The following is a 25948-nucleotide window of genomic DNA, read 5'->3' on the forward strand; positions in this document are numbered from 1 at the left end:
ATATTCCTGACTAAGTACACAAGGTTTATGACCACAAAAGGAAGGTTGGGATTGATTTTGGGAGTTTTGGTACCAACAGTTTAGGAATTAGGGGCCAACAGGGTCCAAAAATAAACTTTGTTTGATTTCATCAAAAATTAAACTATGGGGGTTCTTTGAAATGCGGAATCTAACCGTGTATTGAGATTCTTAATTTTTAGTCCCGTTTTCAAATTGGTCTACATTCAGGTCCAAAGGGTCCAAAATTAAACTTCGTTTGATTTTAACAAAAAAATGAATTCTTGGGGTTCTTTGATATGCTGAATCTAAACATGTACTTAATTTTTAGCTCACCTGGCCCGAAGGGCCAAGTAAGCTTTTCCCATCACTTGGCGTCTGTCGTCCGTCGTCCGTCGTCTGTCATCCATTGTCCACCATTAACTTTTACAATAATCTTTTCCTCTGAAACTACTGGGCGAAATTTAACCAAACATGACCACAATCATCATTCGGGTATCTAGTTTAAAAAATGTGTCCGTTGACCCAGTCAACCAACCAAGATGGCCGCCATGGCTAAAAATAGAACACAGGGGTAAAATGTGGTTTTTGGCTTATAACTCAAAAACCAAAGCATTTAGAGCAAATTTGACATGGGTTAAATTGTTCATCAGGTCAAGATCTATCTGCCCTGAAATTTTAATATGAATTGAACAACCCGTTGTTGGGTTGCTGCCCCTGAATTGGTAATTTTAAGGAAATTTTACTGTTTTTGTTTATTATCTTGAATATAATAATAGATAGAGATAAACTGTAAACAGCAATAATATTCAGCCAAGTAAGATTTAAAAATAAGTCAACATGACTGGTCAGTTGACCCCTTTAGGAGTTATTGCCCTTTATAGTCAATTTTTAACCATTTTTCGTAAATCTTAGTAATCTTACAAAAATCGTCTCCTCTGAAACTACTGGGCAAAATTAAACCAAACTTGGCCACAATGATCATTGGGGTATCTAGTTTAAAAAATGTGTCCAGTGACCCGGTCAACTAACCGAGATGGCCACCATGGCTAAAAAGAGAACATAGGGGTAAAATGTGGTTTTTGGCTTATAACTCAAAAACCAAAGTATTAGGAGCAAATCTAACATGGGGTAAAATTGTTAATCAGGTCAAGATCTATCTGCCCTTAAATTTTCAGATGAATTGGACAACCCGTTGTTGGGTTGCTGCCTCTAAATTGGTAATTTTAAGGAAATTTTACAGTTTTTGGTTATTATCTTGAATATTATTATAGATAGAGATAAACTGTAAACAGCAATAATGTTCAGCAAAGTAAGATTTACAAATAAGCCAACATAACCAAAATGGTCAGTTGACCCCTTTAAGAGTTCTTTCCCTTTATAGTCAATTTTTAACCATTTTTCGTAAATCTTAGTAATCTTTTACAAAAATCTTCTCCTCTGAAACTACTAGGCCAAATTAATCCAAACTTGGCCACAATCATTTGTGGGGTATCTAGTTTAAAAAATGTGTTGTCCGGTGACCTGGCCATCCAACCAAGATGGCTGCCACGGCTAAAAAAAAGAACATAGGGGTAAAATGCAGTTTTTGGCTTATACCTCAAAAACCAAAGCATTTAGAGCAAATCTGACTTGGGTAAAATTGTTAATCAGGTCAAGATCTATCTGCCCTGAAATTTTCAGATGAATTGGACAACCCATTGTTGGGTTGCTGCCCCTGAATTGGTAATTTTAAGGAAATTTTGCTGTTTTTATACGACCGCAAAAATTTAAATTTTTCGTCGTATATTGCTATCAGGTTGGCATCGTCGTCTTGCGTCTTGCGTCGTCGTCGTCCGAATACTTTTAGTTTTCTCACTTTTGTAAAAATGAATAGAAATCTATGATATTTTAACACAAGGTTTATTACCACAAAAGGAAGGTTGGGATTGATTTTGGGAGTTTTGGTCCCAACATTTTAGGAATTAGGGGCCAAAAAGGGCCCAAATAAGCATTTTCTTGGTTTTCGCACTATAACTTTAGTTTAAGTAAATTGAAATCTATGAAATTTTGACACAAGGTTTATGACCACAAAATAAAGGTTGGGATTGATTTTGGGAGTTTTGGTTCCAACAGTTTAGGAATTAGGGGCCAAAAAAGGGCCCAAATAAGCATTATTCTTGGTTTTTGTACAATAACTTTAGTATAAGTGAATAGAAATCAATGAAATTTAAACACAAGTTTTATGAACACAAAAGGAAGGTTGGGATTGATTTTGGGAGTTTTGGTCCCAACAGTTTAGGAATTAGGAGCCAAAAAGGGGCCCAAAGAAGCATTATTCTTGGTTTTCGCACCATAACTTTAGTATAAGTAAATAGAAATCTATGAAATTTAAACACAAGGTTTATGACCATAAAAGGAAAGTTGGGTTTCATTTTTGGAGGTTTGGTCCCAATAGTTTAGGAATAAGGGGCCCAAAGGGTCCAAAATTGAACTTTGTTTGATTTCATCAAAAATTGAAGAATTGGGGTTCTTTGATATGCCGAATCTAACTGTGTATGTAGATTTTTAAATTTTGGTCACGTTTTTTAATTGGTCTACATTAAGGTCCAAAGGGTCCAAAATTAAACTTAGTTTGATTTTATCAAAAAATGAATCTTTGGGCTTCTTTGATATGCTGAATCTAAAAATGTACTTAGATTTTTGATTATTGGCCCAGTTTTCAAGTTGGTCCAAATCGGTGTCCAAAATTTAACTTTGTTTGATTTCATCAAAAATTGAATAATTGGGGTTCTTTGATATGCCAAATCTAACTGTGTATGTAGATTCTGAATTCTTGGTCTTGTTTTCAAATTGGTCTAGATTAAAGTCCAAAGGGTCCAAAATTAAACTAAGTTTGATTTTAACAAAAATTGAATTCTTTGGCTTTTTTGATATGCTGAATCTAAACATATACTTAGATTTTTGATTATGGGCCCAGTTTTCAAGTTGGTTCAAATCAGGATCCAAAATTATTATATTAAGTATTGTGCAATAGCAAGAAATTTTCAATTGCACAGTATTCAGCAATAGCAAGAAATCTTCAATTGCACAGTATTATGCAATAGCAAGCACTACCAACTGATAAATTAAAACAATCTTTACCATTCAATGATAACAAGCACTTTATTTTACATTTTAATATTTTATGATGTATTTAAATGAGTAGTTATTGTTGCAAACTCCATTAGGAATTTGAATTGAGATCAGGTTTGGAAAAAGGGAAAGGGGGATGTGAAAAAAAATGGGGGAGGGGGGGGTTAAATTTTTCTCATTTCAGATTTCATAAATAAAAAGAAAATTTCTTCAAACATTTTTTTGAGAGGATTAATATTCAACAGCATAGTGAATTGCTCAAAGGCAAAAAAATTATTTTAAGTTCATTAGACCACATTCATTCTGTGTCAGAAACCTATGCTGTGTCAACTATTTAATCACAATCCAAATTTAGAGCTGAAATCCAGCTTAAAAGAGGGACGAAAGATACCAAAGGGACAGTCAAACTCATAAATCTAAAACAAACTGACAACGCCATGGCTAAAAATGAAAAAGACAAACAGAAAAACAATAGTACACACGACACAGCATAGAAAACTAAAGAATAAACAACACGAACCCCACCAAAAACTAGGGGTGATCTCAGGTGCTCTGGAAGGGTAAGCAGATCCTGGTCCACATGTGGCACCCGTCGTGTTGCTTATGTGATTACAAATCCGGTAAATAGTCTAATTCGGTAGGTCATATTCATGAAAGGGAAGGGGATTGTAGTTACGACGTAAGGAACATATCCGATATCATTTGTGAAACGGTTATTCCATAACGGTCAACCAACTCGTGATTGCGTCCGTAAAATTTACGAAGGGATGATTTCAACTTCACCATTTGGAACTCTTGGTTTAATAGCTTCCTTGTGAGCAGCAAACCTCTATCAAAAAAATCATGATAGGAAATGCAAGCACGGGAATATCGTATCAATTGGGAGATATATACCCTGTATGCAGGTGCTGCTGGAATGTTGCTACTTAGAAATGGAAATAAAAATAGAAAATGACATCATAGTCATGTCTTGCAAATTTCCAACATATATTATCAACTACTACGAACAACCGAAAACCGAATACCAAAAGCGATAACCTGTTAACCGAACTTTTTTCAATTTTATTAAATATGATATAAATTTATATTGAAATCATTAAATAGTTACAAACTTTATATGTTTTCTTTAAGAATTGTCGTCGTGGTAATTAATTTGACGGATCAATTGTCCAGGATATTGATTGGTATTGTTAATCCAAAAATATAAAATTAATTAGAACTTGTCTCTCAGCTCGGGGCAAGATCTTAAAGAAACATAATTAGTTTCATGATTTTTCTAATAGTAATTTTTAATCAGTAATACCAAGGATTTGTATAGTAAGCCTTGGTAATACGATTCAATTTTACGATTTACTTCATTATTTAATTTTTGATCTTATATATATAGTGTAGACCTACATCTGAATGTACAATCTCCGTTGTGCAAGTCTTTGTCATACTTTAAACTAAATGCTAACTCAAAATATGTAAAAAGGAAACCAACATGAATGCCATCAATGTATACTTGATGGTACTAATATCAGGATTAATCAATTTTAACTGAAACACCTCACATTATTTTCGGCCCGGCGACAACAAGACAAAATGGAAGAATCATCGGTTTCAGACATATTCAATTCTACGAGATCAAGACGTTTTTTGGTTATTAAAAGTCAAACTTCGACAGGAATCTTCACAGACAAGCCTTATAAAACCAAAGGGCCAAACTTCAATTCATCGTATTATAAAAACGTAAATGTATGACTTGGATGGAATGCAGTCACATTGACACTCATACCACATCTTCTTATATCGATGTGAAGGGTACTATTGATAAGGCCTTCAAAAATTAACTCAAATTCCCGGTTAAGCGGTTAATCGGTCGAACGATTATACGAGTAACCGGTTAGGCAAAAGTGTACGATTTGACAACACTAGTAAAAATAGAACATAGTGGTAAAAGGTAGATTTTAGCTTATATCTCTGAAACCAAAGCATTTAGAGCAAATCTGACAGGGAGACATATGATAATCAAATCAAGATTTTTCTGCCCTGAAAGTTTGAATCAGACATTCCGTCGGTGTTGGTAATTTTAAGGAAATTTTGCTGTTTTTGGTTATTATCTTTAATATTATTATAGATAGAGATAAACTGTATACAGAAATAATGTTCAGCAAACTAAGATCTACAAATAAGTCAACATACCAAAATGGTCAGTTGACCCCTTATGGAGTTATTGCCCTTTATATTAAATTTTTAACAATTCTTTCGTATTTTTTTTTTTATCTTTTACATTAATCGTCTCTTCTGCTAACACAAATTTAACCAAACTTGTCCACAATCATCATTAAGGTATCTTACTTTAAAAATGTGTCTGATGACCCCATCCGACGCGAACCAACATGACTGACATGGCTAAAAATAGTTCATAGGGTAAAATGCAGTTTTTGGCTCATATCTCTGAAACCAAAGCATTTAGAGCAAATCTGACATTAATGATATTGTTCATTAGGTCAAGATCTATCTGCTCTGAAATTTCAAGACCAATCAGGCAACCCGTTGTTGGTTTTCTACCCCTGAGTTGGTAATTGTAAGAAAATTTTGCAGCTTTTGGTTATTTTCTAGAATACTATTTATAGATAGAGATCAACTGTAAACAGCAATAAGATACAACAAAGTAAAACCTACAAATAAGTCAACATGATCAAAATGGTTAATTGACCCCTTGAGGAGTTATTGCCTTTTATAGTCAATTCTTAACAAGTTTTATTTTATGTTAATTTTTGTAAATTTTTACATAATGTTTCCACTGTAACTACTGGGCCAAGTTCATTATTGATAGATATTGATTGATAAGCAGCAAGAATGTTCAGTAAAGTAAGATCTACAAACACATCACCATCACCAAAACACATTTTTGTCATGAATTTTTCTGTGTCCTTAGTTTGCAGATAGACCAAGGTGAGCAACACAGGCTTTAAAAGGCTTTAATGCCCCGCCGTAAATGAGGGGTCATTAAGTTTTACTTTTGATGATCTGTATGTCTGTTTGTCCCTATATCCCAAAATTGGTTTCCGTTCTCCAACTTTACTTTGTCTCAAACTTATATTATGAAACTTGCCCAAGATGCTTATTACAACTAAACAAGGATCATCTTAGAATAAGAAGGTGTCACTTTCACAATTCTTGATAAATACCCCTTTACAAATGAAAAAAAAAATGCGGATTTTTATGGCCCTGCAACGAAGTTGTCGGTGCCATATAGTTTTACCCTTTTCCTAAATTCCTAAATTCCTAAATTCCTTAATTCCTAAATTCCATCATTCCGCAACCAACCATTTAAATACAGAGTTTTTTTCTAAACGCCTTCAGATATTGGGCTGATTTTTGGTATATAAGTAAACCATGATGAGTTACAGATCAAGTTTAAGTTTCGTTCCTCGAGCTCCACCAATTTTTGCAGAAATTGTCTTTGAGAAATTGTTGAAAATCAAAGTTATACACACTTTTTTTCTAAACGCCTTTAGATATTGGGCTGATTTTTGTATGTGAGTTAACCATGATGAGTTACAGATCAAGTTTAAGTTTCGTTCCGATCCACTAATTTCCCCAAAATTACGTGTTTGGACTAAGAGAAATTGTTGAAAATTATAGTTATACACACTTTTTAGCTCACCTGACCCGAAGGGACAAGTGAGCTTATGCCATCACTTGGCGTCCGTCGTCGTCCGTCGTCTGTCATCCGTCGTCGTCCGTCGTCTGTCATCCGTCGTCTGTCGTCGTAAACTATTTCAAGAATCTTCTCCTCTGAAACTACTGGGCTAAATACTTTCAAACTTTAACTGAATGTTCCTTAGGGTATCTTATTTATAAATTGTATCCGAAGTTTTGATCTATCAACAAACATGGTCGCCATTGCTAAAAATAGAACATAGGGGTCAAATGCAGTTTTTGGCTTATAACTCAAAAACCAAAGCATTTAGAGCAAATCTGACATGGGGGTAATATTGTTTATCAGGTCAAGATCTATCTGCCCTGAAATTTTCAGATGAATCAGACAACCCGTTGTTGGGTTGCTGCCCCTGAATTGGTAATTTTAAGGAAATTTTGCTGTTTTGGGTTATTATCTTGAATATTATTATAGATAGAGATAAACTGTAAACAGGAATAATGTTCAGCAAAGTAAGATTTACAAATAAGTCAACACGACGGAAATGGTCAGTTGACCCCTTTAGGAGTTATTGCCCTTTATAGTCAATTTTTAACCATTTTTCGTAAATCTTAGTAATCTTTTACAAAAATCTTCTCCTCTGAAACTACTAGGCCAAATACTTCCAAACTTTAACTGAATGTTCCTTAGGGTATCTAGTTTGTAAATTGTATCAGAAGTTGTGATCTATCAACAAACATGGTCGCCATTGCTAAAAATAGAACATAGGGGTCAAATGCAGTTTTTGGCTTATAACTCAAAAACCAAAGCATTTAGAGCAAATCTGACATGGGGGTAATATTGTTTATCAGGTCAAGATCTATCTGCCCTGAAATTTTCAGATGAATCAGACAACCCGTTGTTGGGTTGCTGCCCCTGAATTGGTAATTTTAAGGAAATTTTGCTGTTTTTGGTTATTATCTTGAATATTATTATAGATAGAGATAAACTGTAAACAGGAATAATGTTCAGCAAAGTAAGATTTACAAATAAGTCAACATGACGGAAATGGTCAGTTGACCCCTTTAGGAGTTATTGCCCTTTATAGTCAATTTTTAACCATTTTTCGTAAATCTTAGTAATCTTTTACAAAAATCTTCTCCTCTGAAACCACTGGGTCAAATACTTCCAAACTTTAACTGAATGTTCCTTAGGGTATCTAGTTTGTAAATTGTATCAGAAGTTGTGATCTATCAACAAACATGGTCGCCATTGCTAAAAATAGAACGTAGGGGTCAAATGCAGTTTTTGGCTTATAACTCAAAAACCAAAGCATTTAGAGCAAATCTGACGTTGGGTAATATTGTTTATCAGGTCAAGATCTATCTGCCCTGAAATTTTCAGATGAATCAGACAACCTGTTGTTGGGTGGCTGCCCCTGAATTGATAATTTTAAGGAAATTTTGCTGTTTTTGTTTATTATCTTGAATATAATTATAGATAGAAATAAACTGTAAACAGCAATAATGTTCAGCAAAGTAAGATCTTCAATTAAGTCAATTTGACCAAAATTGTCAATTGACCCCTTAAGGAGTTATTGCCCTTTAAAGACTTTTTTCCCAATTTGTTCATCATGTTGACTTACTTTAAAAAATCTTCTCCTTTGAAACTGCTGTATCAATTTCAGCCAATTAGTCAATTTTTAACCATTTTTCGTAAATCTTCTCTGAAACTACTAGGCCAAATACTTCCAAACTTTAACTGAATGTTCCTTAGGGTATCTAGTTTGTAAATTGTATCAGAAGTTGTGATCTGACATGGGGGTAAAATTGTTTATCAAGTCAAGATCTATCTGCCCTGAAATTTTCAGAGGAATCGGACAACAGGTTGTTGGGTTGCTGCCCCTGAATTGGCAATTTTAAGGAAATTTTGCCGTTATATGGTTATTATCTTGAATATTATTATAAATAAGGGTAAACTGTAAACAGCAATAATGTTCAGCAAAGTCAGATCTATAATAAGTCAAGGTGACCGAAATGGTCAGTTGACCCTTTTAGGAGTTATTGCCCTTTATAGTAAATTTTTAACCATTTTTCGTAAATCTTAGTTATCTTTTACAAAAATCTTCTCGTCTGAAACTACTGGGCCAAATTAATCCAAACTTGGCCACAATCATCTTTGGGGTATCTAGTTTAAAAAATGTGTCCGGTGACCCGGCCATCAAATCAAGATGGCTGCCACGGCTAAAAATAGAAGATAGGGATAAAATGCAGTTTTTGGCTTAGAACTCAAAAACCAAAGCATTTAGAGCAAATCTGACAGAGTAAAATTGTTTATTAGGTCAAGATCTATCTGCCCTGAAATTTTCATATGCATCGGACAATCTGTTGTTGGGTTGCTGCCCCTGAATTGGTAATTTTAAGGAAATTCTGCTGTTTTTGATTATTATCTTGAATATTATTATAGATAGAGATAAACTGTAAACAGCAATAATGTTAAGCAAACAACGATTTACAAATAAGTCAACAAGACCAAAATGGTCAGTTGACCCCTTTAGGAGTTATTGCCCTTTATAGTCAATGTTTAACAATTTTTCGTAAATCTTAGTAATCCTTTACAAAAATGTTCTCCTCTGAAACTACTGGGCCAAATTAATCCAAACTTGACCACAATCATCTTTGGGGTATCTAGTTTAAAAAAATGTGTCTGTGACCCTGCCATCCAACCAAGATGGCCGCCACAGCTAAAAATAGAATATAGGGTAAAATGCAGTTTTTGGCTTATAACTCAAAAACCAAAGCATTTAGAGCAAATCTGACATGGGGTTAAAATTCTTTATCAGGTCAAGATCGATCAGCCCTGAAATTTTCAGATGAATTGGACAACCTGTTGTTGGGTTGCTGCACCTGAATTGGTAATTTTAAGGAAATTTTGCTGTTCAGCAAAGTAAGATTTACAAATAAGTCAACATGACTGAAATGGTCAGTTGACCCCTTTAGGAGTAATTGCCTTTTATAGTCAATTTTTAACCATTTTTCGTAAATCTTAGTAATCCTTTACAAAAATCTTCTCCTCTGAAACTACTAGGCCAAATTAATACAAACTTGGGCACAATCAGCTTTGGGGTATCTTCTTTAAAAAAGTTGTCCGGTGACCAGGCCATCCAACCAAGATGGCCGCCATGGCTAAAAATAGAACATAGGGATAAAATGCAGTTTTTGGCTTATAACTCAAATACATAAGCATTAAGAGCAAATCTGACATGGTTAAAATTGTTTATCAGGTCAAGATCTATCTGCCCTGAAATTTTCAGATGAATCAGACAACCCGTTGTTGGGTTGCTGCACTTGAATTGGTAATTTTAAGGAAATTTTGCTGTTTTTATACGACCGCCCGCAAAATTTGAAAAAATTTTCGTCGTATATTGCTATCACGTTGGCGTCGTCGTCGTCGTCGTCGTCCGAATACTTTTAGTTTTCGCACTCTAACTTTAGTAAAAGTGAATGGAAATCTATGAAATTTTAACACAAGGTTTATGACCACAAAAGGAAGGTTGGTATTGATTTTGGGAGTTTTGGTCCCAACATTTTAGGAATTAGGGGCCAAAAAGGGCCCAAATAAGCATTTTCTTGGTTTTCGCACTATAACTTTAGTTTAAGTTAATAGAAATTTATGAAATTTTGACACAAGGTTTATGACCACAAAAGAACGGTTGGGATTGATTTTGGGAGTTTTGGTTTTAACAGTTTAGGAATTAGGGGCCAAAAAAGGGCCCAAATAAGCATTATTCTTGGTTTTCGCACAATAACTTTAGTTTAAGTGAATAGAAATCAATGAAATTTAAACACAATGTTAATGACTACAAAAGGAAGGTTGGTATTGATTTTGGGAGTTTAGGTCCCAACAGTTTAGGAATTAGGGGCCAAAAAGGGACCCAAATAAGCATTTTTCTTGGTTTTCGCACCATAACGTTAGTATAAGTAAATAGAAATCTCTGAAATTTAAACACAAGGTTTATGACCATAAAAGGAAGGTTGGTATTGATTTTTGGAGTTTTGGTCCCAACAGAATAAGGGGCCCAAAGGGTCCAAAATTAAACTTTGTTTGATTTCATCAAAATTGAATAATTGGGGTTCTTTGATATGCCGAATCTAACTGTCATGACTGTGTATGTAGATTCTTAACTTTTGGTCCCGTTTTCAAATTGGTCTACATTAAGGTCCAAAGGGTCCAAAATAAAACTTAGTTTGATTTTGACAAAAAATGAATCAGTTAGGTTCTTTGATATGCTGAATCTAAAAATGTACTTAGATTCTTGATTATTGGCCCAGTTTTCAAGTTGGTCCAAATCGGGGTCCAAAATTAAACTTTGTTTGATTTCATCAAAAATTGAATAAATGGGGTTCTTTGATATACCAAATCTAACTGTGTATGTAGATTCTTAATTTTTGGTCCTGTCTTCAAATTGGTCTACACTAAAGTCCAAAGGGTCCAAAATTAAACTTAGTCTGATTTTAACAAAAATTGAAATCTTGGGGTTCTTTGATATGCTGAATCCAAAAATGTACTTAGATTTTTTATTATGGGCCCAGTTTTCAAGTTGGTTCAAATCAGGATCTAAAATTATTATATTAAGTATTGTGCAATAGCAAGTCTTTTCAATTGCACAGTATTGCGCAATGGCAAGAAATATCTAATTGCACAATATTGTGAAATTGCATTTTTTTTTTAATTAGAGTTATCTTTCTTTGTCCAGAATAGTAAGCAAGAAATATCTAATTGCAAAATATTGTGCAATAGCAAGATTTTTTTTAATTGGAGTTATCTTTCTTTGTCCAGAATCAACTTAAATTTTTGTTATATACAATATACAATGTATATTCACTTTTTACTACCAACTGATAAATTAAAATAATCTTTACCATTCAGTGATAACAAGCAGTTTTTTTACATCTTAATATTTTATGATGTATTTAAATGAGTAGTTATTGTTGCAAACTCCATTAGAAATTTTAATTGAGATTAGTTTTGGAATAAGGGAAAGGGGGATGTGATTAAAAAAATTGGGTTCAATTTTTCTCATTTGAAATTTCATAAATAAAAAAGAAAATTTCTTCAAACATTTTTTTGAGAGGATTAATATTCAACAGCATAGTGAATTGCTCTAAGAGAAAACAAAAATTTTAAGTTCATTAGAACACATTCATTCTGTGTCAGAAACCTATGCTGTGTCAACTATTTAATCACAATCCAAATTTAGAGCTGAATCCAGCTTGAATGTTGTGTCCATACTTGCCCCAACCGTTGAGGGTTCAACCTCTGCGGTCGTATAAAGCTACGCCCTGCGGAGCATCTGGTTGGTTATTATCTTGAATATTATTATAGATAGAGATAATCTGTCAACAGCAATAATGTTCAGCAAAGTAAGATCTACAAATAAGTCAACTTGACCAAAATGGTCAATTGACCCCCTTAGGAGTTATTGTCCTTTATAGTCAATTTTTAACAATTTTCATAAAATTTGTAAATTTTTACTAACATTTTCCACTGAAACTACTGGGCCAAGTTCATTATAAATAGAGATAATTGTAAGCAGCAAGAATGTTCAGTAAAGTAGGATGTACAAACACATTACCATCACCAAAACACAATTTTGTCATGAATCCATCTGCTTCCTTTGTTTAATATTCACATAGACCAAGGTGAGCGACACCTAGTTTATAACTAAATGGATAGTTTTTATTTTACAACTTATGTACATATACTTTTTTCTGAGGAAAATTCTTTAATTTGTCCACATTTAGAAGAAGTTTACTTATTTTTAATTGCTAGCTCCCATGGAGCAATTCGTTGATATATTTTCATTATGCATAGTGACCTGAGCGTGACCTTCCTGGATCTGTCATTAAAATAAACAATTATCTGGTTAAACATGTTAAACAAGTGCTCAATATCCATAGTTTTTGTCATTAGTTTACTTTAAGGTGACAATCGGTAAACTTCGGCTTCAAAACACGGCATTTAATGAGCAGCCATATTTGTTAAATCATAACATACAGAGAGAGAAAAAAAATGACGATTGTACGATATATTTGCGTTAAAAATGATAAAATCGTGCACATAGGACTACGTTTATGATATATACATGCATTGGTTCAAGAATTGGATAAACTTTATTTTTCATCACTCACTCTTTTCATATGACTTTAAAAATATCAATGATGTAATTGTTAAAATTAATTTTTAGAATTGGAGTTATCTTCCTTTGTCCAAAATTTGGTTAATCAACAACAATAATGGAAAAAGAAAGATAACTCAAATTTTAAAAGTTGATTTTAACAATTACATCAACTACAACTATATCAGTTAGGTTGCAAAACAGTCAATTACTTTATCAATTGACGTCTCCTAATACATAGCCCTGAAAGTCGTTCTGTTGTAATCAAAGAGAGCAGATGTGTTTTAATCTGGCACATGATACTGAAACTGTGTAAATTCTGTGGTGGCATAGGTCACAGGCATTATCAATTCTGCCTTGCATTATAACTAGCAGAACACCCTGCAGACACATTATTTATCTGGTATAAAAAGAAGTAATAAGAATAGTAACACAACCTTGAATGATGTACCTCTATTTTTGACATTTTTACCTGTTTTGACTGTTGATTTTGTTTACATGTTTTTGTCAATATAAAGTATATTTTTACAACTGTCATACAAGTAAGAGGTCTAGCTAGCTATAAAACCAGGTTTAATCCACCATTTTTTGCAGAAGAAAATTCTTGTCACAAGCCAGAAATATGACAATTGTTGTCCACTCGTTTGATGTGTTAGAGATTTTGATTTTGTCGTCGTTGTCAGCGTTGTCCGAAGACCGATGTTTTCCGGATAACAACTTTAGTATAAGTAAATAGAAATCAATAAAAAATTTACACAATGTTCATAACCAAAAAGGGAAGGTTGGGATTGATTTTGGGGGTTATTGTCCCATAGGTTTAGGAATGAGGGACCCACATAAGCATTTTTGTAGTTTTCAGTCAATAACTTGTTTAAGTGTATAAATCTCTCTGAAATTACACCACAAGTTTCCATACTACAAAGGGATGGTTATTGGGGAGTTCGCAAAAAAATCAAAAATTGATATTATATTCATTCTGTATAAAAATGCTCAAATTCATAGATATTAAAGTTTTATTCCGCTAGATAAGCGATCACCATCGATTTTAAATTTAGATAAAATTGAGAAAGGAAATGGTGAATATGTCAAAGCGACAACCACCCGACCATAGAGCAAACAACAGCCGAAGGCAACCGATGGGTCTTCAATGTAGCGAGAATTCCCGCACCCGTAGGTTCAGCTGGCCCCTAAAATATGCATAATAGTACAGTGATAATGGACGTCATACTAAACTCCGAATTATACACAAGAAACTAAAATTTAAAATCATACAAGACTAACAAAGGCCAGAGGCTCCTGACTTGGGACAGGCGCAAAATTGCGGCGGGGTTAAACATGTTTATGAGATCTCAACCCTCCCCCTATACCTCTAGCCAATGTAGAAAAGTAAAAGAATAACAATACGCACATTAAAATTCAGTTCAAGAGAAGTCCGAGTCTGATGTCAAAAGATGTAACAAAAGAAAATAAATAAAATGACAATAATACATAAATAACAACAGACTACTAGCAGTTAACTGACATGCCAGCTCCAGACCTCAATTAAACTGATTGAAAGATTATGTCTTCATCATATGAATATCAGGTACAATCCCTCCCGTTAGGGGTTTAGTATCATACTATCATAAAATATATGAGAAGAACATAACCCGTGTCATGCCAACAACTGTTTTTTTAGAAATAAATGTGTTTAGTTCCGATGCAAAGACCCTATCAGTGAATCAATGTTAAAGCCAAAATATGCAATCTTTAATGACCTGACAACAGTATCGTAACTATATCCCCTTTTAATAAGTCTATTTAAAGGTTTTGTTAGTTTCTGAGGAGAATACTGACATTTTTGTGCTTTATAAAGAATATTTCCATAAAATTTTGGATGTGAAATACCTGAACGTATAAGATGTCTGCATGTTGAGTTATATTTACGAATTATTTCCTTATACCGGTGATAAAATTTAGTAAATGTTTTGACCAGTTTGTGATATCGAAAACCCTGGTGTAATAATTTTTCAGTAATACATAAATTTCTCTCGCTAAAATCTAATACATTGTTACATACACGAGCGAATCGTACAAGTTGAGATATATAAACACCATAAGATGGTGACAAGGGAACGTCACCATCTAAAAATGGATAATTAACAATAGGAAATGAAAAATCATCTCTTTTATCATAAATTTTTGTATTAAGCTTCCCGTTTATGATATAGATATCAAGATCGAGGAAAGGGCAGTGGTCATTGTTATCATTAGCTTTGACAAATAAATAATACCCAAAAAATAAGATTTGATGAAATTAAAATCTATTTAAATATTTTTTCCAAGGGTGAATTTGGGAAAATGTAATATATAGTCATTGTCAATAGTGAAGGACAGATTGGAACAGACCAGAAATATTGATTTAAAAAAATGTACGCACTTGCCGACGATTCGTTTATACGACTGGATATATATATAGAAAGTTACGGAACTATAGCGCAATTTAAAATATATACATGTATACATTGAACATAAGAAAAAAACATATATTTTGAATAAATAGGGGTAAAAGTGTTGTAAATAGACTAGTCCACGTATGCCAACAGTATGTAATCATCGAATGTCGATAGATTATTGTATACCAGAAGAAGAAGAGAACCAATTTGATTTAAATACAGGTCGATGTATGACTTTTGCTTTGGTTCATTGAAGCTGTGGACCTAGTAAAATCACAGATTTATATTTCAATAAGATTGTTCTCGAACAAAGGAAGTAATTCGTCATCACAATTGTTATATATGCCACTGGACGAACACTAATTATCCCCAGGGAATGTGAATATTTTGCTGGGAAACTTTTGAGTATCAAAGTTTCAAATTAATTTCGGGATTTATTTTCTTTCTTGGTATCCAATAACAGAAAAAAGAATAAATTACTTGTTCGCTAAATAGGGGTATTCTTGTCAGATAAAAGACTTTTAGTTATATTTTAAAAATAGGGAAATATGACATTAAATTGGTTCTGTCTTTTTTTTAAACATCGTTAAAAAGATGTGTGTCTAAGGTGAACGCCACAAGAACCCTTTAATACTAGTACGAGAGTATAGCATGTAAACATTCCTTCTCAATAATATGGTTGTATTGGAAATCTTTTCATACAGATTGACAACTCCATGTCCGATATGCATGTAATATTTGCCACATGACGCCCATAGTTCTTTCTACCATCATCATCTTATTCTGTGATATTGCTGTAAACATCGATGGTTCACACCCAAACAAAATGGGAGTAATGGACCGTGATATTGCTGTAAACATCGATGGTTCACACCCAAACAAAATGGGAGTAATGGACCTTCAGAGCTTCTCCGTGTTATACACTTGTGAAATATATAGACGAAATTTCTGTATTGAAATGAATCTACATCTCACAAACAGGATTTTCAAATAACGATTGTGAGTAATCATCTTACAAACCAATATAAACGTATGGCAAGATATAACCATGAAGGAATTTAGTTTTTGTCAGACGGAAGAACTCATCACTATATATATCATAAACGTAAACGTATATATATGCATACAGTTTCAAATATTAAGAACAAGCGGTCGATGTCAATAGTCTGTTTTCTAACTGTTCAGAGTTAGACATGTCACTTGTTCATTCTTGGAAGCCTTCATATTCCCCGTCTAACGATGGGAACTCTTTCTGATTGTGTTGACTATAAATGCTTGTATGGTAATTCTGTCGTTTATCTGTACAAGCGGTTGCATTTCCTCTCCTTTCCCAACAAACAAACGAACGAAACGCTACTAGTCTGATTTCTCTGGAGCTCATCCTCAATGGCTTTTATACGTCAGGAAACTTACATGTATACTAATAATGATTGTTTCATAAGCAACGATGTATGGACGAACTATTATAAATTCGTCAATATCAGTTATGCATGACTAAAATATAACTTTTATTACAACTACTGTATTACTTATTTGGATTAATGACGGCTATCATGTTCAACATTGCACAAATATTATCATAGAATTTAAAAAAAAATCCTCAAAAATCCTCAAAAGAAATAATGCCTTAGCTTAGATAATTGATATTCTTTTCACAAAAAGTTAGTGTAAATGATTGTCAAATGAATTTCATTATGTAAGAATAAAATGTTAAAAAGAAACTAAAAAAAAATCAGGGTGTGTCTAAACACTGCTAAGGAGTCCTTAGTGCACTAAGGACTGATAACATGCCACTAAGAACTAGATGGAGAGCTGTTACATGCAATTTCTTTTCATATTACGGTAGAAATTGATATTTAATGCATAAATTTCAAATTTTATAGAAAAATAATAATAAATTAAGGAGATATTCAACATTATTTAGACACGTGCCTGTTTTTCTTTGATATGCCGAAAATCCATGAACCGTTTGACACGTGTCAAATTACATATTAATTGATTACACGGGAATCCTTTTGGTAAAGTTGGATACTAATAAATGAATTGTTGTTGAAATTTTATTAACAAAAAAATCTGAATGAAGAAGTATTTTCTCAAGTGTATATTTCTTGTAAATAATAAATTTGTCACCAGAGAAATATATCTAATGTCGGATTTTTATTTGATGTTCATATTAATAAGTGACTGAAATACAAATTTCTATAGATATTTAATTCACATTTATATATATATTTTTTTAAAGTACGTGTTGAAGTTTGGATAACCGGCAGATGCTTGTTGCGTTTACATTAAATTAATCTTGTTATCGGGCTGTGATAAGCCCGGTAGTACCGAAAAATTAATCTAATATTTCGTAGCGTTCTTTGTCTCTTGAACCAATTTTATTTTTCAGGTGGTCGGACACATTATCTATAATGTGTTTTGTACCCGTATCTCTATTCTGTTTATTTTTTCTTGCAAGCGTGCTTTAATGTGGTGACAGGCGACGACGGACATTCGTTTGAACAATAGACTGGTTTGGAGCTGGAACACTTTAGTTTGTTTCTTATGGTGCACTGTTCAAAATTTATTTTCATATATGAAGACATTTTAAGAAATGTATAACTGGACAAAACGAAACCAATAAGATAATGCATTTTTACTACATGCAACACACTAAGTTCATATATGACCCGTTTGAGTAATATATTTCGGGCCTTCAACAGTGAGTAAAGCGCATAGCACATAGTCATTATTTCATAAATTATTTCGTACGATATGTTAAGCAGACAATTTGTTAAAAACAATACAAATCGGATTTCCTTCTGACATACTTGCCACAGGCATTTGTCTCAGAAAAAAAATTCCTATATACCTTTTCTGAGACAAGTGCCTGTGATACTTGTTCTTCTTTAAGAAAAGTAGATTTAAAGAAATTATAGTTGAAAATATTTCTGTCGGCTTTTTCTTTTTTTCGCGTGATATATTTAGGTTTAAATATTCTGATTTTATTGCATTACAAAAAGTAATTATTTACACATCATGTGGTAAAGGCATATTTTCAAGGCATTCATACGAAGCATTCTCTTTCTCTGTCAGAATTATATCTTTAGCTCTAAATTTACACATACTGAAAAAAAAATTGTGAATACTGTACTAAAAAGTGTGGAACATTTTTAAAATATTTGTCTCTTTTATATATTTGAAAATGAAACTTAATCTGACTTAAAATCGGGAAATGATTTTTTTAACTTCTTTTACTTTTAGAAGAATAATAAAATGTAGACATATACAAACAAATAAGTACCGTATGAAGCCTTTGTAAACAAATATCAAGCTGGTTGAAAACTAGTGGTTTGGATAAACCCCAAGAACGACACATAATTTTCTCTTTCTCAATTCCATCGTATTGTTTTAGTGAAACCATTTGTATATATACACGCATCTTTGTCGAAATTAAAATAAAAACAAAACACTTATCAATATATATATTTATTTTGTCTTCATATCTCTTACATAACAAGCTGACCACACTCTAACTTATTAGTCATTTAGTAGGCGCACATCAAAGTCGTGTACCTGTGGCAAATAACTTTGTCGGGAAAGAAGTAAAACAAAAACAAAATTATTTGTTCTGTAATCATTTTTCATAAGAACAACACATTTAATTATAAATATTAAGCATACATTTTTTAGATACAATTGTTTATTACCTAAAATAAAAAGATTATGATTGTTTAATGAATTGTTTTGTCATTTGGCACGTGTCAAACGGTTCATTGATTTTCGGCATATCAAAGCAAAACGGGCACGTGCCTAAATAATGTTGAATATCTTGTTTATTTATGATTATTTTTCTATAAAATTTGAAATTTATGCATGAAATATCAATCTCTAACATAATATGTAAAAATAATACACACAACAGCACTCCTTCTAGTCCTTAGTGCACTAAGGAGTCCTTAGCAGTGTTTAGACGTACCGAAAAAATCATGCATGTTGTATGTTGTATTTTTTTGTCAATTAAAAACTTTAAAATTGCAATAGTTTTATTAGCATTTAAACACAGCCAGATTTGAATACAAGTATAGAAATTCCGGTAAAGTCAATGATATCAAACAGATGTACAATGGTATATCAAATTGGGTAATATTGCATTTAGTTTTTATAGAAGATTAAAACTACTATTTTTTGCTTCATATTTGAATCTTTACGCCAATTGCCGCTAAGAAAGTAATCAAAAATTGTTTCCTTTTATTTTTATACACTTTCCGAATTACGAATCTGAATTTTATTTTCAATTAATTTACACAATTTAATTATTGTATCTTTATTCTCATCGTGTATTAAATCTTAGTGTATTAACATCGTGACAGCATACTTTTTCTAATCCTTTCTGTTTATCCTTTCCAAATAACAACATTTATACCTGTGTACGCTTGAACTCACACCTGCGGCTAAATAGCTACAAGGTAAACGAATTGACCTCAAGCCGAGAAATATACAGTGACCTTTACAAAATAATATACACACTCTGCTCACACATTAGTTGCATTGAAATGATTATCAAAACAATAACGGTAAATAGAACTGAAATATTTTCAGTTCAATATCAGTAAAAATGTTCAATAAATATTTTATGAAAAAAATCTCAACAATAATTAATTAAATTTATTCAAAAACATTTACTAGAGATAATTTTATAGGAGTTTAATTCAATCAATACAAAACGGTATATGCATATTCATTTTCGTTCATTCTTATATTGTGGTTCATAACTTCGACCATTTGTCAGCTGTGCGCTTTTAATTACGTATATTGTCGATAAGCTATAAGAGTTAAACAGATTTTATTTTTTCCCAGAATTCAATAAATCGGGCTAATACGTCACGACCCACTCGAGAATTCAACCAAAAAAGTTACAAATACTTGATTTTCTCCGTTATTAGAAGGAATATAAATTTAAAACTTTGCAAATGTGTTTTTTATGTTAAGATGAACATAATTAGATGATAAGTAAAAAATAGCGGAATTTCCCTTTAATACTTGATTACCTCCCTTACACTGCTTGAAAATTATGTATTAAGAAATGATGATTGTCTTGAGATGTGTAGCTGTAAATTTTTTTAGAAGTTACTGTTGAATAATATTATTTTAACCATGACTGTATGTCGCCAACTCCATTAGAAATTTGAATTGAGATTATTATTGGAATAAGGGAAAGGGTGAGGGGGGAAATATTTTTTTTTGAAGGGATTAATATTCAACAGCATAGTGTATTGCTCAAAAGCAAAAAAAATACTTAAGTTCATTAAACCACATCAATTCTGTGTCAGAAACCTTTGCTGTGTCAATTTTTTAATCGCAACCCAAATTTAGAGCTGTATCAAGCTGTATCAAGCTTGAATGTTGTGTCCATACTTTTCAGGGTTTGACCTCTACAGTCGTATAAAGCTGCACCCTGCGGAGCATCTGGTTTTCATTGTTAAAAAGAGATAGTGCATCATATTCTTATTTGGGAAATATTGTATGAATATAGTTTTTTTTCATTTTTTTTTTTAAATATTTTGAAGAACTTGTGGTAGGTTTGTTTGTTATTATGTTTTAATGAATTTTCAGAATTTTGACCAATAAACCCTTTGTATTGCCTACTTTCCAAATGCAATCTGATGTAAACTTATAGATATGAACATACTTACTTTCAGACTGCAGCTAATGATATCTTGGAAGACAAAGTGAGAGTTAAGGGAATGTCATTTATGGCCACATTAATTAAACTGAAGAAGAAGGTAAGGTTGATAAATTTAGCAAGTTGTTAAGCAAAATAACAAATATAAGGAGGTATGGTATCTTATAGTATTCCTGTGTCGATTTCTCCAAGTTGACAATTGAATATTCAGGTTGATTTATTCTAGATACTTCCCCTGAATTTTTCTATGAAAGGGGCTAAAAAGACCATGGATAACAAAAAATGTTATACAATCTGCTCCAGCCTATGTTTATTTAGTACCCCTATCAACAAAGTTGAAGGGGACTCTAGGTTTGCATTCCTGTCTGTCTGACTGTTCCTCTGTCAGTGTGGCAAATCAGTTTTCCAGACTTTTTTTTAGATCACCTGGGACAAAGAGCCCCATGAGAGCTTATGCCATCACTTGGTGTCCGTCATCGTCGTCATCGTCGTTTGTCTTTGTAAACTCTTTCAAAAAAATTACCTCTGAAAGGTTTTGATCCATCAACAAAGATGCCTCCATGGCTAAAAATAGAACATAGGGGTTAAATAAAATCGAAAATGGAAATGGGGAATGTGTCAAAGAGACAACAACCCGACCATAGAACAGACAACAACAGAAGGTCACCAACAGGTCTTCAATGCAGCGAGAAATTTCCGCACCTGGAGGCGTCCTTCAGCTGGCCCATAAGCAAATATATACTGTGAAAGTGCTTTTATTCATTGGGTAACAATTTTCGTGGTTTTCGTGGATGACTTTATCCACGAATTTAAGTGTCCAACGAAATAAAAGAAATCAAGACATGGAAAGATCCCCATCGGTAGGTTTGACTACTGATATGATCTAGAGAATATATTGAACAACGCCAAATCTGAGAATAATTTAATAGCAGTCACAGAACTGCAACTGCATGCAGGATTATACCCATTTGGTCTTTAATAACTGAAACTGTACAACTTTTGATCTTTTTATTCTCATAAAAATATTTTTATACAACCGCAAAAATTGAAAATTTTTTGGTCGTATATTGGTATCACGTTGGCATCGTTGTCTGCGTAGTCGTCCTCATCGTCGTCCTCTGAAGACTTGTAGTTTTCGCACTCTAACTTTAGTTAAAGTCAATAGAAATCTATGAAGTTTAAACACAAGGTTTATGACCGTAAAAGGAAGGTTGGGATTGATTTTGGGAGTTTTGGTCCCAACAGTTTAGGAATAAGGTGCCCAAAGGGTCCAAAATTGAACTTTGTTAGATTTCATCAAAAAGTGAATAATAAGGGTTCTTTGATATGCCTAATCTAACTGTGTATGTAGATTCTTCATTTTTGGTCCCCTTTTCAAATTGGTCTACATTAAAGTCCAAAGGGTCCAAAATTAAACTAAGTTTGATTTCATCAAAAATTGAATTCTTGGGGTTGTTTGATATGCTAAATCTAACCATGTATTTAGATTTTGGATATTGGACCATAATAGGTAATGTCCAATTTAAAATTGAAAGTTTTTAAGTTCAAGTTCTTAGACCACATTCATTATGTGTCAGAAACCTGTGTTGTGTCAAATATTTAATCACAATCCAAATTCAGAGCTGTATCAAGCTTGAATGTTGTGTCCATACTTGCCCCAATGTTCAGGGTTCGAACTCTGCGGTCGTATAAAGCTGTGCCATGTGGAGTATCTGGTTGATCGATGTAAGTCAGATTTCCGGTATTGATATGCTAGTTGAATAAAGTGTTCATTTGATATCCTCATAGTTCTTGTACATATGGGAATTAATAATTTCATGGTGGGCTTGATTTTGATAAGAATTATTTGACAATTCAAGATATGTTTATAGCATTTGTTTATGTTACTGTTTTCTTTAGGTGACATGTTTATGGCCTAATTAACACCTTTGATGGTCTTTAATCTGTTGATCACTTTATCACGGCCCCTTTATCATGGGTTAATTAGTGTTATCACTATGATTTACACTGGTCAATGTTTACTTTGCAATTTCCTTCAATCCAGACTATTTGTAACCTTCATTTTTAAAGGCTTTAATTTTTCAATTTTTTTTTTAGAAAACTAAAATCCACGAATTAAAAAACCCACGAACATGTAAATATTGCTCAAACCACGAAAATTGATACCCACAAATTAAAGTACTTTCACAGTATACTAGTTCGGTGATAATGAAAGCCATACTAAACCTCAAATTGTACACAAGAAACTAAAATTATAAAAAATACAAGAAGGCCAGAGGCTCCTGACTTGGGACAGACAAAAAAATGATATCTCAACCCACCCCCTATACCTTTAGCCAATGTAGAAAAGTAAACATTTTTTATGCTTTTATCTCAAAAACTAAAGCATTTAGAGCACAATAACTCAAAAACACTTTCACCAATTTCCATGAAACTTAAGTGAATTGTTTATATCTATTGACGTAAGCTCCCTTTCGTTTTTTTTTTAAATTTCAGATTTTAAATTTTGGATTTATGGTGCTTTATTCATAAAAAAGGGGGGATTTTCAACACTTCAGACAATAACTCAAAAAGGCTTTCACCAATGTCCATGAAACTTTAGTGTATCGTTTATATCTATTAATGTAAGCTCCCTTTCAATTTTTATAAATTTCAGATTTTAAGTTTTAGATTTATGGGGCTTTATTCATAAAAAAAGGGGGATTTTCAACACTTCAGACAATAACTCAAAAAGGCTTTCACCAATGTCCATGAAACTTTGGTGAATTGTTTATATATATTGATGTAAGCTCCCTTTCAATTTTTATAAATTTCAGATTTTAAGTTTTGGATTTATGGGGCTTTTTTCATAAAAAAATGGGGGATTTTCAACACTTCTGACAATAACTTAAAAAGGCTTTCACCAATGTCCATGAAACTTTGGTGAATTGTTTATATCTATTGATGTAAGCTCCCTTTCAATTTTTATAAATTTCAGATTTTACATAAAAAATTTCCGTGTTATGAATTTTTATGCTTAAAAAAGGGGGGATTTTCCAATTTTGGGACAATAACTAACACTTTTACAAAATTTTATGCAACTTTGATAAACTGTTAATATCTATTGACATAATCTCCCTTTCCATTTTTATAAATTTTAGATTTTACGTTTTCTGGAGTAATGAATTTTTATACTTAAAAAAGGGGGATTTTATGAAACTTTGGTGAATATATTAATGTAACATCCCTTTTGATTTGTATATATATTTCTAGTTGATCATATACATTCATTTAAAGCATAAAAGACAAGTTAAAACAGGCGTATCATGCGCTAAAGAGCAGCCCTTTATTAGTTATTATCTTGAATATTTGATATCATAATCCTGGGCTTGCTCAGGTTATAAGTGAACCTTTACTTTATGTCAAGGCCGCACGCCTTTTTTCACAGCTGAGTGATTTTTTGTCTGATCACTGCTATATACGCACCTGCAGAGTAGTGACCAGCCTCTTTATTTTTAAAGGCCGCACGTGGTTAAGTCAACTCGATTTAGTACACGAAATAAAAGTTTTGCAACAGACTCAGTCAATTTTTAACCATTTTTCATAAATCTTAGTAAGGCCAATTAAGATTAATTGATAGATTTTCATCCCCGCCCGCCCCGATTTTTTTCATTTAATAAAAAAATATGATTTCTGGATTTTGTTCATGTCAGTTACCGGGAACATTCGATTATTTCGTTTCATTCAAAACTTCCTCTTTTAAATTTCGGTTTTGTATTTCTTCGAGTAATCTAACGAAAATGATCAAGTTGACATATTGTGCTGGTCTCTGATGACAACATCATCTACCGAGAATTAAGATAGATTACGAGAAGAGCATGTATGAAATATTCGAGTTACGAGTAAAACGCTGTGTCCAAAAACGCAAATTGCGGTATGTTACAAATGTGATTCAGTAGATTATACGTATTTTTTTTAATTGATGACTGTGTCAGGAAACTTCGACTGTGAATGATATCCAAAACGCAAGAATCGTGGAACAAATTGGTACAAAAAAACATGACTGGATTAAAGAAATTGACACAAGCACGAACTAGTTAGATTTATGGCCGTATAATGAACAAAAAAAGTCGACAAACAAACGCATTTTATTATAGCACGTATAGCAAGCCGTTAGATTTACCCATGGCTGTCGTTTTTTTTTTTTGACAAACAGCAAGCACTCTCTATCCAAACAGGGACAATATCCTCAATGTAGTCATTAAACAACAACTTTGTTTTTGGTGATGTTTTACATCATAATGACTTTCAACACTGAGTTTTCATTTTATTCTGTACTCATAATACTTGTGTGGCATACAATTGTACCAATACATGTACATTTTCTTAATTTATGGGGACTACAAATAATTGCTTAGAAAGCAAAATAAATTTGGTGTAGGTATAGTGAAGAGAGTATTTCTCTTCGTTTTTGATGTTTCCTATAAATAGGTTTCTAAAGGGGCAAATTTACATGTACATGTATAACAGTGGTTGCAAATTAGATATTTATTTAAGAGTTTGAAAAATTAAATATTATGATTCCTTATAGTCCCTTATACGGCATGTATATACATGACGTAAGCTTATTATCATAATATATTATAATATATATTTTACACTTGTTTATACCTCGCGGTACGAAGAACTCGTGACAAGAGGGTTTCATATGAAATAAAATTTAAAAAATAAAATCCTCCCACCCACCCCATTTTTTAAAAAATTTTGGATGAAAATCTACTAATTGATTTTAGTTGGCCTAATCTTTTACAAAAATCTTCTCTGAAACTACTTGGCCAAATTAATCCAAACTTGGCCACAATCATCTTTTGGGTATCTAGTTTAAAAATGTGTCCGGTGACCCAGCCATCCAAACAAGATGGCTGCCACGGCTAAAAGTAGAACATAGG

General features: G+C 32.7%; 1 protein-coding gene across 3 annotated transcripts in view; it reads left to right on the plus strand.

Moving 5' to 3' along the window:
* Positions 1-25948, plus strand: part of LOC139525464 (importin-4-like) — a 371591-nt gene that overhangs the window by 122690 nt on the left and 222953 nt on the right. For all 3 annotated transcript variants that reach the window (XM_071320816.1, XM_071320818.1, XM_071320817.1), the window contains exon 10: positions 21037-21120. In XM_071320816.1, coding sequence (XP_071176917.1) covers positions 21037-21120 — 84 coding nt within the window. The remainder of the gene's footprint in view (positions 1-21036; positions 21121-25948) is intronic.

Source organism: Mytilus edulis, chromosome 5 (genome assembly GCF_963676685.1).
Source record: "Mytilus edulis chromosome 5, xbMytEdul2.2, whole genome shotgun sequence".
In the NCBI taxonomy this organism is placed as follows: domain Eukaryota; kingdom Metazoa; phylum Mollusca; class Bivalvia; order Mytilida; family Mytilidae; genus Mytilus; species Mytilus edulis.